The 13,484-nt window shown below is 42.9% G+C and overlaps 1 protein-coding gene across 2 annotated transcripts in view; it reads left to right on the top strand.

The window, feature by feature from the left end:
- The window catches only part of VAMP7 (vesicle associated membrane protein 7), a 43,581-nt gene extending 39,550 nt beyond the window's left edge, over positions 1 to 4,031 (top strand). Inside the window, exon 8 of one of the 2 annotated variants that reach the window (XM_037511728.2) lies at positions 2,004 to 4,031. In XM_037511728.2, the coding sequence (XP_037367625.1) occupies positions 2,004 to 2,072 (69 nt within the window). In that variant the 3' untranslated portion in view covers positions 2,073 to 4,031. The remainder of the gene's footprint in view (positions 1 to 2,003) is intronic. The other variant, XM_037511729.2, reaches the window with a different exon arrangement.
- The last annotated feature ends 9,453 nt before the right edge of the window (positions 4,032 to 13,484 follow it).

Here is a 13,484-nt window from a genome sequence, read left to right as displayed (position 1 = left end):
TGTTCTCCTTTTGGAATCTGCATGTAAGCCTTTTTGAACTATCCAACACGTCTAGAAGGCTCTTAAAACTTCTTTTGCATACATTTTGGGAGAATAAGCTCATTCTTCCAGCAAACAAATTTTATTTTCAGCTTTGTTTATTCTTCTATCCAGCACTTCTCTCTCTCTCTCTCTGTGTGTGTTTGTGTGTGTGTATTTTCAACCATATTTAAAATTTCTAAGAACTCACTATTCTTAGTCTGATTTTCATGGACTTGCAATTGTTAACAGATGTACTGTTGTCTTTGATTTTTCTGGATTATATCCCAGGGAATTAGTTTACATGATGGCAGGAGCTGCTAGGCACGTCTCAAGTCCATGGGAAGCACAGTCTGGATTCTGGGGCAGGAGCAAAGGTGACCACAGGTCAAGGAAACCTCAGCTCTGCTCTTAAGGCCTTTCAGCTGGTTATGGAATCAGGTTCCTCCAGATTATATAGAATAATCTGCCTTAAAGTGGACTGATTGTATGCTTTAATCACATATTCAAAACACAGATTAGTATTTGGACACTGTCACTGTAGCCAAGTGGCATGTAAAACTGACTTCACAGAAGTAGTTATATGTAATGGGCTTATTGACACTCGAAGTGCGTTATATTGCCTTTTTTTTAAATTTCATTTCCAGTATGGTTAGTGTTGACAGTCACAAGCCCCCTAAGCAAGGTCTCTTTGGCATCTTCGCTAATTTTTCAGAGTAAAGAAGTCCTGAACTAAAAGCCTGAGGGCCGCTGCTCTCAGGAGTGGGGAGGGTGGCGCTGTGCTCTGGGCAAGGCAGCCTTCCCCCCCAGCCCAGTGAAGGCCCTGGGCCCTCCTAATAGAGAAGTACAGCCGTAGGTCCTACATGTTACCCAGGGAATCGTGCCACGATTTGAGTGTTTCCTTGTTCATGATCCTCAGGTGGTGCATTCTAAGCTCCTCAGCTTAGCTTTTCCTTCCTTAGATTGGTTTGTGAAGCTGCGTTGTTGTTGAGTTCAGATTATATGTTGATCACTTGTTTCATGGAGAGCCCTGTTCTCAACACAGTATTGACTTGTCTGAAAGATGGTACCTAACACATTGTCCTTCAGCTTAAATGTCCTTGTAGTTCCGCTGTGGCAAATATTGCCTGTGTGTGTGTGTGTGAGTGTGCGTGCACATGGGCACAAATATGGTTATAATTTGCTGTAACTGTCCCCCCCCCCAACATTTGTTGGGGAAGAAGGCAGCAAAATATATTTCTGATTGGGGAGTGGGGACGTGGAATTATTTTTCCTCAGTCATGTGAGTAATGAAATAAGTCACTTAATCTCAAAAAGTTACAATTGTAAAGTAAAGCAAAGTAGCTAATGCAGTGAACCTAATGTTTAAAATATATTTTTGGAACATAATATGAGCAAGCACATACTATTAAAAATACAATTTAAAATTTCAATACTACAATTAAATCGCTAACTCATATGTAGTAGAATAAATGTTTTTGCAGTGTTACTTAAATCAACTTTTCTTTGATTTTATAATAATAACTGTCATTATCGACTGAAAATTTTGTAGCAGCATTCTTGCTTATATGGATGTAAGATCTCTACTAATTGTTTTTTAATACACTTTTCTCATCCTAATAATGAAAAATTAATCCATGTGTAAAATCTGGAAATGTACTTGACAATAAAATACTTAAAGGGAATGGTGGTAGTTTGTGATCTTTATGACCATTGATGATGTGCCTGCCAGTAACAGTTGTCTTATAGCTGGGTTCTGCACAGTGCCCGGTGAAGACAGCCCCTCTGCTGAAAGCAGAGTGGAATTCAAGTACAGGAGATATCAGAAAGGGTCATTTTAATTCCACTTCCTTGACTAGTGGGTTGTATTATTACACAACTGCTACTTTAATGGCACTTGTGCTTGTATTAATAGGTGTTGGCTTTATATATTTAGGAGCATATGATAGATTCAAAAAATAAAATTGCCTTCCCCCTTCCTCCAGGTGTTCATCTATATCATTGTGTCACCTCTCTGTGGTGGATTTACATGGCCAAACTGTGTGAAGAAATAAAAAAAGAAAAAGTTATCGTTAACCAAGGATATCAGAGAACAAGGAGTTAAAAGCAATTCATGTGACTCAAGCCTTTTAATACTGCCAGATGATGTCTGTCGGTCTCAGCAACCCTCTTCTTTCTCTTTTTGTAATCTTGTTCTATGCCACCAAATTTATCTCTGTCCTATCCACCAATTTATTCCAGTGCACTTCAGATTGAACCATTTATTGCAGTAGTTGCCTTAAAAAGGCATTTTGCTTGTTCCTTTGGTTTGTTGTTAGTGTCATCTACTTTGGGAAACATTTCTGTTTGTGGTTGCATACAACTATCACCAGGGTAGAAACCACCAGTCTTAGGAGCTGTCTGCTAAAACTATGGAGGAAATTTATATGTGCACACAGAAGTATTCAAGAGATAGCTAGTATTGCTAAGGACTTATCTTAATGTCTTTTGTTGTTGTGGAAGAGTTTTAGGTGCTTCAAAACAATGTAAATGGAGAATTGTAATAAATTGTTGGTGCTGCTTGTTTCTAGGAGCCTGAGCAGGTAAAGTATTAAATATCTCTGTCAGATGGGGTACATTTTGCTGGCCCATAAGAAGAGGCACATGAATTATCCTTGTCCTCCCACTGTTGACTTTCAGGAATAAAGTTGTGACTTCTCACCAGCCTCACATTGCTTGATATCTGCTTTCCCTGTCAACAGTTGAGTTGAGCAGATGATGGCTTAAATGCTGTTTAAGGTGGTTCTTTTTATATTAATTTTGCTTCAGTGGCTATTTAGGGCAATTATATAGTTAATGGAATGGATAGTGGAGGGAGTGAGGAGGCACATTCCTCTGGCTCACCAAAGATAACGAAGAGAATCATAGTGGATATGTGTTAGTGTTGTAGCTGTATGAAGGGATGTGGTGTGGGGAATTTTCCCAGTCTTGGAAAACCCAAAATTGAACGTAGTCAAGAGTCAACTCTAGGATTTGGGTTTGAGAATAATAGTTTGAACATCCTTTGTGGTTTAATAAATTCTTTGATCTGCCCAGTTTTGAAGAAGCCTTTTGTGTAACTCGAGGATGGACAGTTAAACTGTGTGTAATCATACTACTTGTAACACATGCAAATACATACTTTGGGCACATTTCTGAAAGGAAGACATTTGCTGCCCTAGATAAAATTGCATTTATTTATCAGTAAGTGCCAGTAAATGGAAATCATATTAGTTGACTATATTCCCAGTGAAAGAACAGTTTGCCTATGAAACCTACCCACCTGTTTAGCCTAGTCATGTGCCTTGAAATATATGTGTCACATTATCTGGCTCTGCTACCTGGTTCATTTATTTGACATATTTCAGTCCTGTTGGAACTCTTCCTGCTGATCCTAGCACAAATGTTTTTCTGCCCCCCCCCTTATCAACACTAATACCTTTTAATTACATCAATATTTCCTACTGGAAAAGATATTTGTTCCCAGAAAGCATTTGGCAGTCTGGAATAGTGATTTCCAAACGTCTTTAATCCAAAAAAAAAAAATGACTTAAAAGATTATTTCCCTTTCTTATACACACCTGAATAAAATTGATGTGCATGTTTTAAGGATCAAGTACTTTCTCATCCTTTAGTATATTTATGTATAAGAATGCTTTTTAAAGCACATGTCTTGTTTTAAATGACTTAAAACTGAAAGCATTAATAAAACTTAAGAGTAATAGGGGCCTCCCTGGTGGCACAGGGGGTTGGGACGCAATCTATGAAGCTGTCCGCAGCCATTGCAGCACGAGTTCAATCCCCAGCCAGGGAGGTGACCCACATGGCGCAGCAGACCTCTCCTGACTCGCCTGCTGCTCCCCTCAGCAGTGTATTTCAGTGGATCTGCCTGTTCTGCTCCCCACTCTGTCTCTGGTGAATCCTCTCACCCCCTGCACCTCTGGCCTGTGCCCCAGTTCTTGTATGCATAAATAAATAAATCTTTAAAAAAAACTTAAGAGTAATACAATGTGTTCCTTGTTTTAGAAGTTCTTCCTGGAATCTAATTTCTTCTGATGAAATTTTACCATACTTTACAGAACAACATGGTTACAGTTCACAACAAATGGGAAAACACATTAAAAAGGCTTACCTGGACTTTTCAAAAAAGAGGTTTAACATTTTTTGAGGTATATAAAATTTCTTTATAACCAAAAGACACAAAAAAACTTTAAAAAATGTAGACCGTACTGAAACCAACGAGATACTTCTAAAATGAGCACACAATCTCTACAACTATTATCCTGAGACCCTGGTTGAAACAGAACAGAACACAAGGTGTTATAATTCAATTCAGTTCTGAAAAGTGTATCTAAAGTTGAATGACTGATTCTAAAAACTAAAGAAAAAGAAGGGAAAAGATCAGATGTAGAAAAAGGTTGGCCACAATGAGAGAATAGACACTTCGAGCCTTTGAAGCAACTGAAGTCAGGGATTGTAAAATATATTTTTGTACAGGCTAGAAACAACCCATTTAATTTCTTCCCAGACCGCCTCCAGGTTTCAACTAAAGTATGCATTCCCTAATATGACACTTAAAGGGAAAAAAAGAGATGATGATTGATTTGGTGGTTAGGAGCAAAGAAGTGGCACCAGCTATTTCTCTTTACTTCAAACCCTTGGCCACAAGGTCAGATAGTGTCACTGTTCATACATTCCCTTCAGAGTGAATAGTTTACATCGCTTGACTGCTCTTTGCTTAACTCTGCTGGTACCTGTGTTTCCCAGACTTGAGATGAAGACATTCGGTCAGTTCCCAGGGTATTTTGATGACAACGGATGTAACAACAGTAACAACCCAGCCACTCCTGTAATGTTCCACAGAGGAAATAAATCTCTTTCAGACAGCCTTATTGCAAGGATGATAAATAGGGGGTGGGGTGGGGGTGGTTGACCTCAGTATTAGTTTGAGTTCATTGAGCCCAGAAGCAAGACAAGTGTTATAGAAACAAGGGGACTAATATAGAATTCAAGCTTACACAGACATGTAACTACCTGGGAAGAGTAGGTCTTGCAGGGAGCCTTTAGGGGATCAGAGGGACAGTGCTAAGCATTTACACAAAGCACTGGCACTGGCAAACAGTTTGGAGCTTGCAAAATGACTCAAGAATGCCTAAAGTATGCTTTTTAAGTTGGGTCTACGAAGGGGAACATGTGGAAAGGTGTGTGGAAGTCAGTGTCAGTAGGCCTAATGCCAAGTCCCTGTCTCACAGCCCCAATTGGTCAGCAGGACCAGCGGCCAGGAGGCTGAGCTGGACATGCAGTGCGGGAGATGGAGGAAAAGCTGGTGTACACCAGGCACCTTCGCATCTTTGCTTCTTATAACCCTGAGACCTTATAACCTTAAAACCTTCAGAGACCTCCACTCTCCTGCTTTTCAAGTTTCACACGAGTTCATTTCACTGTAAAACAATTCTAACTGTACAGGGAGAGGAGTTTCTGTGAAATTTCCAGCTTCTGGCAAGAGCAGTGGTACCAATCCACTGCCAGTTCTTCCTACATGTATTCATAAGCTCAGCTCAACTGCTTTATGTTACAGAGATAGGCAATTTGGGTAAATGAAAGCATTCTTTTGCTTGGGATACCTTGATATAAAATTACTTGGGATTCATGCTATTTACTAAGCCAAAAAAAATCTAAGGTGGTGATTTTACAAATCTTTTTTCCAAAGAGCAGGAAAATCATAACAATACTCTATGACACTACTCAAATGATTTACTTTTTTACTTTTTTTATCTCCAAGTTTGAAACAGCACCAAGAAAACTTTAAAAATGTTATGCACGGAGAAATTATTTAAGTCAAGAGTGCCCTTGCCGACTTTAACTCCTGCCAAGATGAAGTAACAGGGCCTGTATTTACCCTCCTGCCTGACATAACCGCAAAAGGACAATGTATATGAGAACAGTTTGTAAGCTTATTAAATAAAAATCCTCAACAAAATCTTAGCAAACCAAACCCAACAATGCATCACAAGGATTATATATCATGAACAAGTGGGATTTATGCCAGGGACACAAGGATGTTTCAACATCCAAAAAAATCAACGTAATTCACCACATCAACAAAAAAGAAAGATAAAAATCAAATGATCATATCAATAGATGCAAATAAAGCATTGATAAGATTCAACATCCTTTATGATTAAAAACCCTCAAGAAACTGGGGATAGGTGGGACACACCTAACATAATAAAGGCCATTTATGACAAACCCACAGCTAACATTACTCTCAATGGTGGAAAACGGAAATTTTTCCTTTAAGATCTGGCCCAAGACAAGCATGTCCACTTTCACCACTCTTCACCTTAGTGATGGAAGTCTTCACTAGAGCAATTAAGAAAGAGATAGATATAAAAGGAGTCAATGAGAAAGAAGTAAAATTCACAATTTGCCGATGATAGAAAACCTTACAGATTCCACTAAAACAAAAATCAGTAAAGTGGCAGGCTGCAATAATCAAGTTACAATACTGTAAGACATTGTTAAAAGAAATAGAAGACAAAGAAATGGAAAGATATTCCATGCCCATGAATAGGAAGGATGAACACTGATTAGTCATTTTACCCAAAGCAATAGACCAATAGAATACAAAACCTATCAAAGTTTAGGGCCTCCCCGGTGGTGCAGCGGTTGAGTGCTGGGTTGCGAGGCTGCCCGCAGCCTCTGCAGCACCGGTTCGATCCCTGGCCGCCAGGCGAGGGTCCCACATGGTGCGCAGACCTCTCCTGCCCCCTCAGCGGTGTACTTCGGTCCTTCTGCCTGTTCTGTTCCCTGCTCTGGCTCTGGTGAATTCTCTCGGCCTCCCGCACTTCTGACTGTACCCAGTGCTTGTATAAATAAATAAATCAATCTTAAAAAAAAAAAAGAACACAAAGTTTAAATAGCATTCTTCAAAGAAATAGAACAAATCTTACCGAAATTCATATGGAACCACAAAGAAACCCAAATATATAAAGTAATCCTGACAAGAACAGTAGTATCACGCTCCCAGACTTCAAACTACATTACAAAGCTGTGGTAATAAAACAGTTACTGGAACAAAAACATACCAGTGGAATCAAATTCAGAGCCCAGGAATAAACCAATACACTTGGCAGTTTGAGCACTCCATTTCTCCTTCAGTGTGGAGGGATGCCCACATTGAAGACATTAACTACCATGACTTCCAATGCTTTGTCAAAACCTCAGATGAGAGGCCTCTGGCCACACACCTGTGATTTCATATTATTGGGGCACTCATTGTATCACCTTGGTTGCAGCTTTCTATGAGTTTGGTGTGGCTGAATCAAGAAAGAACAAATGCAGAACTTTAAAGAAATTATGATTTCATGAGAGATGTTGAGTAGATGAGGAAGGCTGCTATCTTTCAGAGTGTGAAGTGATCTTAAAACACAAAGGATTTCCTTGACTTGACTCTAAATGGATTACACTTGGCTGTAAGACCTGAAACCATAGGCGAAACACTCCATGATGTTGGCCTCAGTGATGTCTTTGTGGATTAGTCTCAACAGCATGAGAAACAAAAGAATACAGACAAATGCAACTACATCAAATTAAAAAGCTTGTGCATAATGAGAGAAGCAAAGACACCTGACCAAATGGGAGAGTGTAATTGCACATGGTACATCTAACGAGGAGCTCTCACAGAAGTCAACAAAAGAAGAAAATAACCCTATCAACAAATTGGCAAAAGTGGTAAATAGACACTTCTCCAAAAAAGACAGTTGGCAACAGGCACATGAAAAACATGAGCATCACCGCTCATCAGGGAAATGCAGGTCAAAACCACCATAAGAAAGAAAATACCTCACACATGTGAGAATGGCCCAGATCAAAAAGACCAGAAATAACAAGTGTTGGCGAGGATGTGGAGGAAAAGGAGCACTCATCCACTGTTGGTGGGTGTGTAGACGGGTCCAGCCCCTACTGAAAACAGCATATTAAAAATAGATCCACTCCTAGGTATCTACCCAAGTAATGCAAACACGCTAATTTGAAAGGGTACATACACTTCTATCTTAATGTCAGTAGTCTTCACAAAAGCCAAGTTATGGAAACAACCTAAGTGCCTGAGCACATATGAATGGATTTGGATGATGTGTTATATACAAACAATGGAATACTACTCAGCTATAAAAAGAGATGAAATCTTCCCATTTATTACAACATGGATGGACCTGGAGGGGAAAGTGCTAAGCAAAACAAATCAGAAGGAGGAAGACAAGTACCAGACACTTTTATTTATATGTGGAATATAGAGAAACAAAAGATTCAGGCAAAATCAAGTGACAAACTCTAGAAATCGGGTTGTAGAAGTGCGGCTTCCTGCACTTCTCAAGTGCTCCCCACCTTTGGCATGCACCCCAGTTCTATGCAAAAAATAAATGAAAATCTTTTAAAAAATGAAAGAATGGTGTAGTGTATACACACACACACACACAATAGACTACTACTCTGCAAACAAAAAAGATAAACTCATGGCATTTTCAGCAACATGAATGGGACTGGAGGAGATTGTGCTAAGCAAAGTCAGACAGAAAGACAAATACCAGATGGTGCGATGAGTATGTGGAATATAGAGAAACCAGACAAGGGGTCAGATAAAGCCAAACTAAAAAACTAACCCTTGAAAGCAGACTCTAGAACTAAGATAGTCAAAGGGGGAGGCACAAGCACAAACATGGTGATGGACTAGGGGTGCTTCTGTAGTGATAACTCTTTTGAGTAACAGCTCCGAAAAGAGCGGGGGGGGGGGCAAGGAAGGATCCTGTTCTTCCAAAATACAATGTGAACCACCACTGCCTCAATTAAAAAAATAGGTATGTATATATTAAAAATAAAAAGATTGGGAAAGCAGGAACTGTCTTTTGCAAGGATTCAAAGCCCTCAGCACTCCTTGTAATAGCCTGGAGTGGGAGGATAGTTCCACAAGGTGGCAGCAGATGTCAGTTTCAGCCTCTGAAGTGAAAGGATCAAGGTTTATTCAAGGATAAAATGGGCTTTTCTGATAAGATTTAAATTAATGTTTAGTAGAATTGAGAGGTTGGATTTAATACTATATCACTTACAGTCTTGGATGATCATTTTAGTGGGTTGAATAATTTGCATTTGAATGTTTCTTTTTATGGAAATAAAGATTCTACAAGTGTATTTATTGATGAGGAAAGCTGTTTACAATATAGTGTCAAAGTTTACAAAACTAAGTAAATTATGATCACACACACCCAAAGAAGGTTCACATGGTTGGAGTTCAAATGGTGAGGTGAGGCTCGTGGGGTTCTCAGGTCACTCAGAAAGGATTCAGCAGATGTTCCATTCATCAGCACATGGCAAGTTTATGAAGGAAAAGAAAGGAAAGAGAAACCCCTGCATAGGCACAGGTGGGCAGTCTTCAGAGACAAGAACTGCATATTTGAATGTTAACAGAAAGTAGCACTATGTGCGTTGGCTGTCTGGGCCTGGGAAGGAGTTTTATTCTACTTTCAGGAGTATGGCTTTTTAATTTTTTAAAAATTTATTTATGCATGCAAGAACTGGGGTACAGGCTAGAGGTGTGGGCAGTGAGAGGATTCACCAGAGACAGAGTGGGGAAAAGAACACTCAGAATGACTGAAATCCACTGCGGAGGGGAGCAGCGGAGAGAGAGGAGAGGTCTGCTGCGTCACGTGGTTGCTCCTGGCGGCAGGGGTATCGAACTCATGCTGCAGTGGCTGGCAATAGCTTCTTAGCACTGTCTCTAACCCCTGTGCCACCAGGGAGGCCCAGAAGTATGGCTTTTAAAAAAATGTCAGCTTCTCTAACTGGTAAATATTAAGCTTTTATTTTATTAAAAAGTAATGGGCCCACACACATATACCCAACTGGTTTAAGAGGAAGGTGATAGAAGCAACCCAAAGTGGGAAGGACAACCTTTCTTCAACACTGCCCATAAGCAGGCATGAAAACGACAGGGCCCAAATTCACACCTGATACCAGAGGGACTCCAGTGAGTCACTGGTATAAATGTAGGCGGAAAAACTCCAAGGAAAAAAAAGGGGAGAAATCCTTGGGACTGCAAATGTAAGAATGGACCATAGCTTGACTGCTGGCCTGAGACATCCCCTCAGCTCCAAGCCGACCTCTTCCTGCAAGTGTGTGGGGGGGCTACTCTCCTAAGGAAGGGGCCACAGGTCCCCCAGGACTAGGGGATGGGCCAGGGCCGCGGCTTGGTCAGGTAAGCGCTCCAGTGCAGAGGGCACGTCCCCGCCGGAACTGGGCCTCCGGAAGCAGGAGCTCCCTTCAGGCCGCCTAGACACCGCATCAGTCACGTGGATCCGGGGCAGATGCCATATCTCCGTTGCTTGTCACGTGGACCCCACCTGGGTGCCACATGACCGTTAGGTGTCACGTGGACCATATATAGGTGCAACATGACCATCGCTTGGACCCAGCGTGGACAGACTGGAGCCAGAACACATTCAGTCGTGTGTTTCAGACCGGTTCAGCGCGGTCCCGCCCTAGGAAGCCGGTGCCATCGGTTCCACCTGTCAGTGAGCGGCTGAAACCAGTTCAGTCCCTTCGTGACACTGGGGAGCGCACTCAGGGCAGCACCTGGTTCGACCCAACCGACAGGCGTCCTGAGACGCCGGTCTGCAGATCTTGGGTGGGAAGTCTCACGTGACCGCGGCCACAGGCCTGAGTCTGGCAGAGCCTCTGGCCGCCATCTCAGGGGACTGACCTCCTAGGCTCGTGGGGCTCATCAAGATAGCGGGCGCCCAGCCCCGCAGTTCGCGGGTCGGAAGTCTCGCATGTTTTCGGGCCAGGGCGGCCCAGACCCCGCCCCAAACCGCACGGAGCTGGCGGTTAATACCTCCCGGGGTCTCGCCCCCAGGGGCGTGGGGCTCGCCAAGATGGCAGAGACCCGTTCCCGAGACTCGGCGGGGAAGCCTCACGTCCAGTCCGGCCACAGGCACCCTTGTCCAGGCCGCTTAAATCGCCGAAGTGGGGGCCGAGACCTCTCCGATCCAGGGCACGGGGCTAGCCAAGATAGCTGGCGCCCCGCGTGAGGGTCGGGCTGGGAGGTCTCGCATGGTCGGGGGCCACAGGCACCCACGTCCAGCTTGCAAATCCCCGCGTTGGATCTCGCCGCCCTGGCGCTTGGGGTTTGCCTGCATAGCTGGGGTAAAGTCTGGGGAGAGCTGAGTGGAATGTCGTGCGTGGTCTGAGGGCCAAGGTCCTCTGAGTCCTGCTGGGATTCTCTCAGGAGCGGGCGAAGCATCCCCCACCCCACCCCACCCCGGCAGCTTTATGCCCTGCTGGGAATGGAGGCCCCACCGAGACCCAGACCACGGGTCTGATTGTGGGGCGAGTAGTGGCCCGCCCTCCCCGGGTGGACGTCCGGGCCATCCTGCGGGACCCCAGCCTGCGACCTGACCCTGGGTAGCAGCAGACTGCTCCTGTCTCCCGCTGCTCCCCTCAGCAGTGTATTTCAGTAGATCCGCCTGTTCTGCTCCCCACTCTGTCTCTGGTGAATCCTCTCACCCCCCTGCACCTCTGGCCTACACCCCAGTTCTTGTAGCATAAATAAATAAAATACATCTTTAAAAAAAGATAAATTATAGCTCAGCACAACGGATTAAATAAAACAAAATTTTTCAAAAAAATCAACTCCAAAATACAGTTCTTTTTTCTTAAATCATATCTTTAGAGTGTGTTTAGAAAAAATAAATCACCAGAAAAGATCTATAAGCATCACACACTTGAACATAACCTGATTCCAATAAGCTAATAACAGACCATCTGTCACTTTCACTGTGTCTATGGTGTCCCTAATCATGGGTGTCTGTCTCATACATGATAATATCCTCTATTCCCATGTTGTGATCACAAGATTCCCATAGGACAGGGGCAGGTGGTTGGATGTCAATAAAGGGGACACAGTTTCCAGGTTTGCTCTGGGTGCTGTATCTGTTGCATGCAAATGGGTAAACATCACATTAAACAGTATAGCATTCACAGCTGAGAATTACTCGGAAAGTTGAGGTAATGGGAGTAATTATAAGAGATGAGCTGCTGGGCCTCCCCTGGTGGCACAGCCGTTGAGCGCTGGGCTGCGAAGCTGCCCGCAGCCTCTGCAGCGCTGTTTCGATCCCCCATGGCATGCAGACCTCTCCTGCCGCCTGCTGCTCCCCTCAGCAGTGTACTTCATTGGTCTGCTTGTTCTGTTCCCCGCTCTGGCTCTGGTGAATTCTGCCACCCTCCTGCGCTTCTGACTGTGTCCAGTGCTTGTATAAATAAATAAATAAATCTTTTTTTTTTTAAAAAAAGAGATGAGCTGCTCTTCCTGGGTTAAGGGAAGACTCACTATTGAAACACCTGTGTGCAAGGGTGTAGAGTATAAACATGAAATTTTAGAATTGCCAAATGAACTCCATTACCTGGGTGAGGAAACATAAGACCACAGTGTATCATAATCTTCCTCTGTCACTATAATTGTTTCCCTTGCCCTTCATGACAATTAATCTCCTGTGTGTATCACCAATGGTATACTTAACACATGATTTCAATTTTGTCTGGTATTTAAAATTTATTTTATTTAATTTAATTTATTTATTTCTAAAGATTTATTTATTTATCCATACATACAAGAACCGGGGAATAGGCCAGATTTTCGGGAGGGTGAGAGGATTCACCAGAGACAGAGCAGGGAACAGAACAGGGAGACTGACGAAATACGCTGCTGAGGGGAGCAGCGGGTGCCACAGGTGAGGTCTGCCACACCATGTGGGACCCTCGCTGGCTGTCTGGGAATGAACCAGCACTGCAGAGGCTGCAGACACCTTCACAGCGCTGCACTCAACCACCTGCGCCACCAGGGGAGGCCCAGTATTTAAAATTTAAATCAATCATATTGTGTTCATTTTATATCTTGACTCTTTCACTCAACAACATGTAGGCAAGATGACTCACATATTGGATTTAGCTAGTCTCTTTATTTTCACGGTTGTATAGTATTCCACCGAATGTAAAATAACTTCTCCCTTCTATTCTACATGCATAGTATATATTATTTCATGAATATTTTATATACATGCTGGAATAACACTGTCTTTACAATTTTATATCTTCCTTCATTTAACATTATAACAAGTATTTTTTTTAGATTTATTTATTTATTTATACAAGCACTGGGTACAGTCAGAAGTGCAGGAGGGTGAGAGAATTCACCAGAGCCAGAGCGGGGAACAGAACAGGCAGATGGGCCGAAATACACTGCTGAGGGGGAGCAGTAGGCGCGGCAGGAGATGTCTGTGCGCCATGTGGGACCCTCTCCGGCAGCTGGGGATTGAACTGGCGCTGCAGAGGCTGCAGGCAGCTTCGCAGCCCAGCGCTCAACCGCTGCGCCACCAAGGGAGGCCCAACAAGTATTT

Source organism: Talpa occidentalis, unplaced genomic scaffold (assembly GCF_014898055.3).
Source record: "Talpa occidentalis isolate TD23 unplaced genomic scaffold, MPIMG_talOcc4v2.1 talOcc4.15, whole genome shotgun sequence".
Taxonomy (NCBI): domain Eukaryota; kingdom Metazoa; phylum Chordata; class Mammalia; order Eulipotyphla; family Talpidae; genus Talpa; species Talpa occidentalis.
The sequence above is the reverse complement of the archived record's forward strand: the minus strand, read 5'-3'. Positions and strand labels throughout refer to the sequence as shown.